General features: G+C 31.5%; 1 protein-coding gene across 2 annotated transcripts in view; it reads right to left on the minus strand.

The window, feature by feature from the left end:
• The window catches only part of LOC106464774 (cytohesin-interacting protein-like), a 30,230-nt gene that overhangs the window by 2,259 nt on the left and 16,164 nt on the right, over positions 1 to 11,807 (minus strand). The window contains exons 3-6 of one of the 2 annotated variants that reach the window (XM_022392574.1): positions 10,902 to 11,004; positions 10,029 to 10,189; positions 8,843 to 8,909; positions 7,728 to 8,237 (exon numbers count right to left, since the gene is read on the minus strand). In XM_022392574.1, the coding sequence (XP_022248282.1) occupies positions 7,728 to 8,237; positions 8,843 to 8,909; positions 10,029 to 10,189; positions 10,902 to 11,004 (841 nt within the window). Of the gene's footprint in view, positions 1 to 1,415; positions 8,238 to 8,842; positions 8,910 to 10,028; positions 10,190 to 10,901; positions 11,005 to 11,807 lie in introns of those variants that run through there. The other variant, XM_013924932.2, reaches the window with a different exon arrangement.

Consider the following 11,807-nt stretch of genomic DNA (forward strand, 5'->3'; position numbering starts at 1 on the left):
GTATATATATATATATATATATATATATATATATATACTTTTATCAGTTATTAAAATATTAGATGTCCCAGCAGTAGTGTACATCCCTGATCAAAGTAATACATTATCCTCGAAAACTTATTTTTAAAGTGCATATGACCAAGAAAGGTAATTACATGACAGTTAAGGTATTCCAAATCATATATTAAAAAAAACTTGGACACATACATCTGTGGTAAATCCCCCCTAATCTAAATACTTCATTAACTGGTTAAAAACTAGTTGTTATTACTTACTAACCTCATGAAATAGCTGAAGATTCCTCAGTATTACTAGAACTAATTTTAAACCATTTTTTATTGAAGCTTCGGATGGATGTTTGTTCAATTTTGGCACACAATTTCTTCTTTTATTTGTCCTTTTCACAGGATCTTTAAAAGTCAACTGGCATTGAAAACAGAAGACAGCACAAAGGTTGTTAATTATTATTTTTTGACCCTGAATTTTCTCACTGTCAGCTATAAATCATGTGATCTCCAGGTCTTAGGCTTAATATGTATTTTTCTTACTTTGAATATTAAGAATCTGCTATTAGCTCAAATACATATCCTGTTATATATCTGTTCTTGTGCTTAAAACAGACTCATCACATCAAGCTAGAGTCGATAAAGAAGGGAAGAATATATTACTATACAATGTCACACAAACATGGTTTTCAGGTTCCAGAGGCTTTGCTAGTTACCATATTCCAAAGACACGTTACAATAACACGCAACATCTGTTATACATATGAAGTTTCATGTTCCACAGACTGTGCTAGTTACCATATTCCAAAGACATGTTACAATAACACGCAACATCTGTTATACATATGAGGTTTCATGTTCCACAGACTGTGCTAGTTACCAGAGTCCAAAGACACGTTACAATAACACGCAACATCTGTTATACCTATGAAGTTTCATGTTCCACAGACTGTGCTAGTTACCATATTCCAAAGACACGTTACAATAACACGCAACATCTGTTATACATATGAAGTTTCATGTTCCACAGACTGTGCTAGTTACCATATTCCAAAGACACGTTACAATAACATGCAATATCTGTTATACATATGAAGTTTCATGTTCCACAGACTGTGCTAGTTACCATAGTCCAAAGACATGTAATGACAATGTGCAACATTATTACAAAGCATGACAGCTATCTGCCCTCATACCAGAGAACACGACACATTTTCAATACGTTTTCATACGTAAAGGTGCAATAAGTGAATAAAGTATTCTATGAATCAGTTAATCAGATGTAAGGAAGAACATAGAATATTTTACTCAAGAAACTTTATATAGACCTTGTGCAGGAATCAAATAGATATTATAAAGTTAACTGTACGTCAGTTTGGCGGGATAAAAATGCCAGATTAATACAACAAGATGAATGTGAAATTCTTTATTATATGCATTCATTAAAGTACAGGTGTGATGGACACTGCTTATAACAAAATATTTAAAAATATTTGACTAGCAGAAATGGAGTTTAAACATTTAATCTCATTCACGTTCTCAAAATATGCCATTAATTCTTGCACTCGTCCTCTCATAAAAAGTGGATTTTAAAACACTGGATCGGTCCTTACATAGAGGCAATTAGTAAATTTAACAATTATTACATTCAAAAAACTAATGCTATTTGAAATTACATATTAATCTTAATTGTAATAAGATCAATTATAAGTACCAATATACTGTACAATTATGTCCAATTAATGCAATAATAGAAACATTTGGTTTCAAGGCTCAAATGTCAATATTTGCTGAATACAAGAATAGTTGAAGTCCTAACAACTTGAAACCAAGGTTAACTCACTGCCTAACATAACTTTAATACTTGTACATTAAGTCCTAAGAACTTGAAACCAAGGTTAACTCACTGCCTAACATAACTTTAATACTTGTACATTAAGTCCTAAGAACTTGAAACCAAGGTTAACTCACTGCCTATCATAACTTTAATACTTGTACATTAAGTCCTAACAACTTGAAACCAAGGTTAACTCACTGCTTATCATAACTTTAATAATTGTACATTTGTAAAGAATGAATATTAGTATTTGTTGAAAGGCTTGTCCACATAAAATAACACAAACTTAATTATATAAATTACTTCAGTTAATTGTGGAGTGACAGTGCCAGATTTAGGCATAAGCTAAACAAGCTACACCTTAGGGCCCTCACAATCCTCAAGGGCCTCACAAAATTTCAGATTGATAAATATGTAATCAGCAAATGCATTCATTTGAAAATAATTCGTATTTTTCACCTTAAATACCTTGCCATTAAATAATTAAAAGGGATATATATGTTTTTAATTTTTTGTGGCGACCCAAGGTCCTGTTTTGGTATGCACCTTTGTGAGACCCTCTGTCTGGTGTAACTTTTTAACAAGGGGCCTCCAAGCTTTATATAGCTTAAGGTCTCACCAAGTCTAAATCCGACACTGCCTGTATTTCATTTCTTTGACTTTAAAGTTCACGGTGGTTACTAGCTTAAGTAGTTTAAATTTTGTCACATAGTTATCATTACAGTTGTTCAAATCATTAGGTTAATGTTCTCAGGCAAGAGATTTATCAAATTCTACTTGCCAGTTGGTTGCCAAGGAACATTATCTACGAATCAATGTTGTCATGGTTTCACCTACTTAATTTATTTAGATACCTCATAATGTCACATAATACAAATAAAGGTGATCAAACATGTTTGTATTCTCCATAATACAAATAAAGGTGATCAAACATGTTTGTATTCTCCATAATATTTGCATAATACAAATAAAAGCATAGAAACATGCTTACAGTCCATGTATTGATGCAGGATACAACAAAGGCATTGAAATATTTCAGTAATATCTTTAAGATGCTTTAGCATGCTCGGAGTTTCCATGGTGTGGCAAAATACATGTAACAGTCTTTCCACATGCTTGTTGTCCCCCTAGTATTGCAAGATAGAAGGTGATGTATTTGAACATGCCCATCATTTTCCAAGCATTACAAAGAAGAAGGTAATGCTTTGGAACATGCCTGTCATCCCCCCTCACATTTTAAAGTAGAATGTAATGTATTTGAACATGCCTGTCATCCCCCTCACATTTTAAAGTAGAATGTAATGTATTTGAACATGCCTATCATCCCCCTCACATTTTAAAGTAGAATGTAATGTATTTGAACATGGCTATCATCCCCCTCACATTTTAAAGAAGAATGTAATGTATCTCAACATGACTGCCATCTCCCCTAGCATTACTAGTCTGTGTAATATTGCGAGATACAAGACATTAAGTATGTTCCTAGTCTTTGCAATGATGGAAAATACCAGTAGTTAATCCAGACACGTTTTACAGTATCTGTTCATAATTAAAACACAATTTAAAAACTATTGAGACTGTTGACAGTCTCAGAATAAAAGTTTTTAAGTTGTATACTTAAAAACGTTCATTATTCGAGTGTTTCAATTATTAATTTACACAAGCCACTTGGATTTTTAGCCTTTTAATATTAGTCTGTTTTATATTCAACTAAATAAGTAGCGTTCTTCACAAGTATCTATAATGCATCAATTGTTTATTCCCAAGTTACGCTAGCCTGAAACATTGCTCTTCTAAAGTCTTAAGTAGTAAAATAAGTGCGTGTTCCGAGTTTTCACATCTTGAAATATTAAGAGCCTAGCTTTAACCACCATTCCAAACCTTCAATGTAATACTAATAAAATAATTTATTGTATCATTTATATTTGACTGCAAGAAATGAGGAAAATTATGCATAAAAGAAAAAATTTTAAGATCTTTAAGTAGTTTCTACCTGATGGTAGTATTTTTTATTTTTTTTATGTATCCCGCCAAAAAAGCTTTTTTGAGATAACACGTAATTTGAGTGACTACTGCATTGTGTTTGTTAAATTCCCGAGATGGTTTAAAATGAAAATAAAACATTTTGTGACTGTGATATACTGTTATAAGATAACTGCTTCTTTGAAAAGGTCCCTTACATTTCTACTCAATGAAGCATAGATATTTCAAAATGAGGATTTTTTAAGGCTTTTATTTAAGCATACTTTATTTGGTTAAAACTGTAATAAAAACAAAGCTAAATATGTAGTTATTAAACACTGCCTTACTGGTTAATTAATGGCATTATTTTCATGTCAATCCAAACATTTAGGATACTTAGTGCCTCCTAATTAGTTAAATTGTGTCACAAATGCTGTGCAAGGATTTAGGATACTTAGTGCCTCCTAATTAGTTAAATTGTGTCACAAATGCTGTGCAAGGATTTAGGATACTTAGTGCCTCCTAATTAGTTAAATTGTGTCACAAATGCTGTGCAAGGATTTAGGATACTTAGTGCTTCCTAATTATTTAAATTGTGTCATATACTGTGCAGGCATTTAAGATACTTAGTGCCTCTTAATTAGTTAAATTGTCTTACAAATTAAATTGTGTCACAAATGCTTAAAAGAACTTAGGACACCTAGCACATCCCTAATTAGTTAAATTGTGTTACAAATGCTATGTAAGGATTGTTAAGTTAATACACACAGGCATCTCACTTTGTGAACATTTTTTGAAGCAATGGTTATAAATTCAAATCACTGTTGTTTCACACCCCCATCTAGCTAGTTAAGAAGCAGTACTTTGTCCCCCAAAAAATAAAGTTTATAATTATATATTACATCTCGAAAGTAGGAAATAATACAATGTCAGATCTATGGGAAATTAAAAAGGTAACACTATAATCAAACCACTACTCTTAAGTAAATCAAGTACTCTTCCAAGGTGGGGAAAAAAATTTTAAAAATATGATAGTAAATATTTCACATATACAAATTGTAATTGGAAGGTACACCACAATTAAATATAATAAAAACCATAAATTCATATTTTGTAACCTTATACATAACACACAGAAATATATAATTATATAGTAACTTGAACTCTGTAACACCAAATAAAAAGGGAAATAAAAATTATTTAAAATGATCAACATAACATAAACTTTGTAGTCCATTCGTAAAATATTCAGGAAATTAAAAAAAACAAAAAACATTTCACACATTTTAAAGGAGTTAGAAAGTTACCAAAAACCGGCTGTCTCTGAATAACTAAATACTTCGGCCATTTGTAATAAATTTACATTTTGTTTTGTACAGATATCACTTTTACATATTTTTTCCATCCTTGTCCTGCAGTAGAAAAGTTGAGCTCTATTTCAACAGTTTACATAACAGAAAGATATAAAATGTTAAAACATTAAACAAGAACTGCCAAATATTACTGAAAAAAAATACATATAAATCTCATAAGCCTAATTTTTTACTATTTTATTGGACTAAGTTTACATCTCTTCTAAGGATTACTAATAGCTTATTAATCATATCACGATCACGGCTTCTGAAAATCGTTTTCTTTAACCGAACTTATAAATATTTCTTGTGAATCTTTGCAAGAAAGGTATAAACTCTTTTATAATCTATAAAAATTAAATGAGAAAGACATAGTAATGTGCCAAAGGGACATATAGAAAATCTAAGTCATAATGAGAAAACAAAAAATGTAATTAATCAATAAGTTAAATTATGTTTCTTTTATAGTAGACTTCTCTCACTTCTGCATTTTGATAAGGTTTAAAGCTGATGAATATACTATTATATTACAATCACGGATAGAGTAATCTCTTATATTAGAGTTGTTCACACTAGGTGGCTGAAAATACTTGTATAAGAACATACAGATCAAAGTTCAGCCAATTATCTTTGATTAGATACTGTTAACATATGTGTATATTCCTAGTACAAAAGTCTTTGGTAAATAATGTTATATATATATATATATATAATGAAACACCAGGGGGCCTAAAGGTGTGAATAATGCATACATTCCAGATAAAAATCTGATTATTGTAGCTTACAAGATTAGGCTTCATTCACCAGGTATGCGATAAGCCTAATTTCTCAGCTCAAAATTTAATACAATTCTTTAATAGAAACTGTTCATCCAGAGAAGCCGGTACTTATTATTCCACAATTCCGTATGGTTATCACATGTTGGTTCATTCCCATTGAAGTTAGATCGTGTTAGTGTGTACCACACTTGGAAACATTTAGATACATAAACAATGTGGCAAAAAAAAAAAAAAAAAAATGTTTCAGTAATTAAGCTGCAATAAGAATTTTACATAACTAATTCTATCTTATAAAACATTAAAATGTCTTCCAATTAACCAGACGTGTGATGCAATGAGACAAACCAATACGCATATGCACAAACAAATACATCAATGTTTGTATACTATTTCAGCTAGGCCACAGCTCCATTCTCTACCATGGTCTATATTATTTAAACAGATTTAATTAACTTGTATTTACAAAAAAAAGTTAGGAATGTCCAAAGAACCAAAAACAGAGAGTAACTTTAGTTACACTTCACAAATAAGTTTGAATACAAATTCAAAATGTATTTGACTACAAAGCACCTGGATTTAGTACATAACTCTCAAAGGAAAATATAACTTCTTAACAAAATCTGAATAAGATTAAACATGGCAGGTCTTCCTGCACAATGTGAACTCTATGTATAAAAAATATATACAAAATTTTAGTGCTTAAAGGACAAACTCAGTGGTAAGCCATAAAACATTTTTTAAATGTTTGATTGGTTAAATTACCTGAAAGACTTGTTGAAAGGTGACTGAAGCAACCAAAATGTTGAAATTCGCTATTAATGTAACATGTCAGTAAATACTGTTCATTAACCTTATTGAACAGAATTATTTTTGTTAATTAGAACAGCATCTTCAAGGGTGTTTGTGAATAACTTTTAAACATGAAGTTGCTCTATTCATCTCCACAAACAGATGAAAAATTGATCCACACCAATGAATTAACCTCAAGATGAAAATACATTGAAAACCTCAAAATATTACTTTTAGATACTATCTTACAAAATTTGGATATATTAAGTTATTCAAATTCCTTTTGTTACAAATTTCTCATTTAGTTTTCAGAACCAATAATGGAGTGAAAAAAAAAAATACACACTTCCCTCAAATAATACTAGAAAATCAACAAAACAAACGGTTAAAGTTTCAATCCGAGTTGATACAAGCGATCCGTAAGTCAGTTTTCAAGAGTAGCGATTGAAACAAACTTGTACAGCAACATTTTAAACCATAAATCCAAGTTCAACAAGTACACATAAGATTATTTGTTTTTCTAAGTTAATTTAACTAGTAATACTTGTCTGAAACACGCCAAAACTGTGTACCTAAACAACAGCTTAAATTGGCAAGAGATTTGGATCACATATCTGAACACTGATTAACCATCCACTACCTTAATTCCTTGATGTACAATAATAATAAAAATCGTGAATCATGAAAACAAACTTTACCATTAAAACAATGAGGTATAACTCCAGATCAAAAATAAATCTGAAAAACTTGAGCAACATAATATTTTGTTCTAAGTACTAAACAACTTCTATTAAATAAGTTTTTAGTTCGTCACAGACATATATAATTAGTTATGCATAATGTATCATGATAACTGAATATATTAAATTTTCAGAAATTATTAAGTTTCGATAATTCTATGTTACATAGCACAGAAATAACAATAGACTCAAAATTTATCTCGCAGATCAAATTTATAACCTTGTTACTTCATCCATATAATGTTCTTGTCCAGAATCTATACCTTTGTCATCTGGATTAGAAATGATGTTCTTCTTTGGTTCTTGGTGTTCCACAAATGAAGAAGTCACTTCAAATGGAGAATTAGGACTAGAGGAACCTGACAAATCTGTGCTTTCTGACAATCCTGTGCTTGTCTGTGACTCCAAACATTCCCAAGACCCTTGAGGAGTGGTCAAAGCAGTAACAGGCATGCTTTGATAGTTAGTGGATTTTACACCTGTTGCAGCTTTAGGCAACGTTGCAAACTGAGTACCACTGACTAGAGAGGAAGTCTGGGGATCTGTGTGTGGGTTGTAGTTTGGCTCCGAGAAGAAAGAAGAGGTCATTATATTTGGGCTATCCCAAGAAATGTCTAAGGAACTGATGTGACTACTACAGTCACTCTCAGTACATACTGAGATTGTAGAACTATTCTGGCTGCGGAGGCTACATGGACTGGGTGGTATCATTTGACGAAGCTGTGGAGGAAGCAGCGGACTGGGTGGGATCTTGGCTCCTCGTGCTGCCCATGCTGCATGTAAATAATCTATTTGTTTATAACTAAGATAACAAATCATTAGGTGATACACAGTTCTCGTAGATAAACAAAACACACATAATAAAAAATTTACATTAAAATAATAAAAAGTAATAATAATGAAGGCGTATGTAACACATTTCAAACTTCAGATATATGATGTATTTGTGCAACAGATAAAACTGAGTTGCCGTCAATCACAATAAAACGGTAATTATCATCATTCGCATAGAGTTATAGTTATATGTGTGTGACTGACGGATATTTCCGTCATTCGAGCTGAGCCATAGAACTTCAATGACAGAAATATCTGTCATCCGCAGTTAATGGGTTAATGTTTTTGAAAACTGTAAAATGCCAAATAATCAATGTCAGTTTAGCTGCTTTCCAAATAAGTACGAGTAATTATGCAATCTTTCTTACTTGATATGGCTCCGTCTTAAACCAAAATACCACTTCAGAGAAACAAAGTAAAAGTTAATCTTAATCCTGAAATCACCAGCTTGTTTTTATGCCATTTACCACCACTAGGGGTCCACATATTGCATTATATTGAGTGATTTGATGTTTTTGGGTTAAACAAAGAAAAATTTACTTACTCTGCACAAGCTGGTGTTCTTTATCATAAAGTTGTTCCAATTCACAAATTTTTTCTTGTAGAACTTGCTATAAATAAACAAACACTGTTAGGATTATTTCAACTTGAACATCCTTCGTAAATGCACTCTTATGAGATCAGTGGTTTTAAGTAAGTCAAGAATAGATTTCAGAGGAATAACCTGTATGAAAAGAGTCAGCATGAAATTCCTACTTCGAAAATGATTAGTCATATTTAGCTTTCCTGCAATGTTTATATCTGAAAGGAACATTTAAAAAAATATACATATTCATTGCAATATACAACTCAAAACGTCTATCAAAAATAGTAAATAAAATATCGTGAATCCTTAGCGAGACCTTGCGTAGTATAGTACATCTAAACAGGGTATAGAGTCAGAAGGGTTACATACATGTTCCTAAACAAACTTCACATTAGTGGTAGTGGTTGGGTGTGTACGTATTCCTTACACTACCTCATGTTTAAGTTCAACTTGTATATAACTATGATCAAAACTATAAACTAAAAACACTAAGCATAAGGTATGAAGCTTATATGTGAGTATAACAACTATCAACACAAGAGTGATGGTCTAGTACAGAGGTTCCCAAACTAGATGTTACAAAAGTTTTAGGGGGGGGGGGTCATAGCAAAGTATGCAAAATACTGTCCTGATAAATTCACTGAGTGAGAAGCCTTGTGCTTAGAAGGTTAGGGAACCCTTGGTATAGCATTCACATTACCACTTCAAACTGGATGAATCAGACCTCTCAAATTATGCCCCATTGTTCATAACAACATGTTGTTTAGGGAAAGAAGAAACCTAGCTCTATACTTAGTAAAAATATTCAATTTATATATACATATATACAAGACAACTTCCAGCATATTGTGGAATATATGGTACATCCAGGATCATACATCTCAACAAATGCTGAGCTATACTCAAACAAGACAACTTCCAGCATCTTGTGGAATATATGGTACATCCAGAATCATACATCTCAACAAGTGCTGGGCTATAATCAAACAAGACAACTTCCAGCATCTTGTGAAGTATACAATATGTCTAGTCCAGACTATTATTGTCGTTAAGGGTGGTCAAATTTAGTATTAGTTGGAGTCTTCATAAAGTAGCCATTTATTGTGTCATTATGTTTAAAATCTAACTGGGTATATAAATTTACCTTTAATCTGAAGTATTTCATGTGCAGCTCCACCTTGTGGACACAATCTTCAAATAATACAACCATGCGCATTGTTTTCTCACAGTTCTGGATGTAATGAACGAGTGTTCTGTGGTCAACTTTTTCCATGTCATGTCCATTAATAGAGAGGATTACATCTCCTGTATTGAAATTAAATAATGTTTTAAATCATTAATAGATTCAGAAAAAACAATTATTTTCAAGAAAGTAAACCACATACAAACAACAACAAAAATCTACATCTTTAGGTTATCAAGAAAAATTCAAGTGTAGCGAATTTTCAATTATTTTAAGTCACAGTAGCGTATTGTTAAAAGTGAAATGACACGGAACTAACAAGAAATAAGAAGGATGGTTAAACTAAAAAGCAATATACATCACCATTCTCTGTAATAGAAAATAACTATAAAAACAAACATGCTGATTTTATCATTATACATCCCATGTGCAAACAAACCTTACTACCATTAACAGCTTAGAATCTGTCAAATAAATAAAACCATAATTTTATGTTTTTTTTCAAATCACAGTAGGAATTCAGTGTCTATTAAATTCACTATTTCAAAAATAAAGCATACGAAATAGAGAATAATTGAGTTGCACCAAATAAATAATTTTTTTCCCCCTTGAAAAACAATGCTTAAAGCATAATGACAATTCATTATTACGTAAAACAGAAGAATGACTTGGAGTGGTGTGTACAGTTACAGCTATTTTTATGTACGTGATATAAATTTGGAAAGTCGCATGTTGGTCATCAGACAAAAAAACACTAAACAAATAAAGAACACATTATTTCAAATATATTTTCAACTTTAGATTTTCTATGAATATTATCACTTTCCAACTCACCTGGCCTCATTCCTGCCCTAAAAGCAGGCCCTTCATACTCTACGTAATCTACATAAGTAATTAATTCTACTTCGGAATCTCTTCTATGATGAATTCCATACGTCTGAGTGGAGAAAAAAAAACAATCAAGATAAAATGTTGTTTTCACCAATTTTTAATACAATCCATTCTATCATATTTTTTTGAGACCAACATATAATTAACCACAGTTTATCATTTTTATTCAAAGTTATTAAGTTTTAAAATGTGTATGACCATTTGTAGAAACAGTAAACATTTGTACAACTAGAAATAGCAGTTACAACAGACCCCCCATCTCACCTATCAAGCATCAATTCCTAACAATCTGACCATTTGGAACAAACGTAGCTCTGGGTAGGAGCATAACAAGAATAAAGACACTGTGAACACGATCTTTTATTTTCATTAAGAGAGAATTTAAGTGACATTATAACATAAATTGGGATTACCATTCGTCACACAATCACTAGATTAAAAACACTACCTTGCAGTATTTTTGAATATTTCACACACAAATCGTGAGCCCCAAAACGTAAAATATTATATATGTTAAAAATCAGACTTATGCCACACTTTGTGGCTTAGATCCATTTCACGCTGCACCAGCTTTGATTATAACATTTTAATGTCATATGACATTAAACCAAAGCAAACAAACTGGTTGCCATGATGATATCTGAAACAACTGTTGTAGAACTAATTCCTAATGCAAAAAATTTACATTCAAAACAGCAAATACTGGATACAAGTTATAGCTAAACCAAGTAATTATTTCACACTTGTAGACAATCACACCGAGCAGCGTAAACAACAACAACAACTATTTCACACTTGTAGACAATCACACCGAGCAGCGTAAACAACAACAACAACTATTTCACACTT

Source organism: Limulus polyphemus, unplaced genomic scaffold (assembly GCF_000517525.1).
Source record: "Limulus polyphemus unplaced genomic scaffold, Limulus_polyphemus-2.1.2 Scaffold1740, whole genome shotgun sequence".
In the NCBI taxonomy this organism is placed as follows: Eukaryota; Metazoa; Arthropoda; class Merostomata; order Xiphosura; family Limulidae; genus Limulus; species Limulus polyphemus.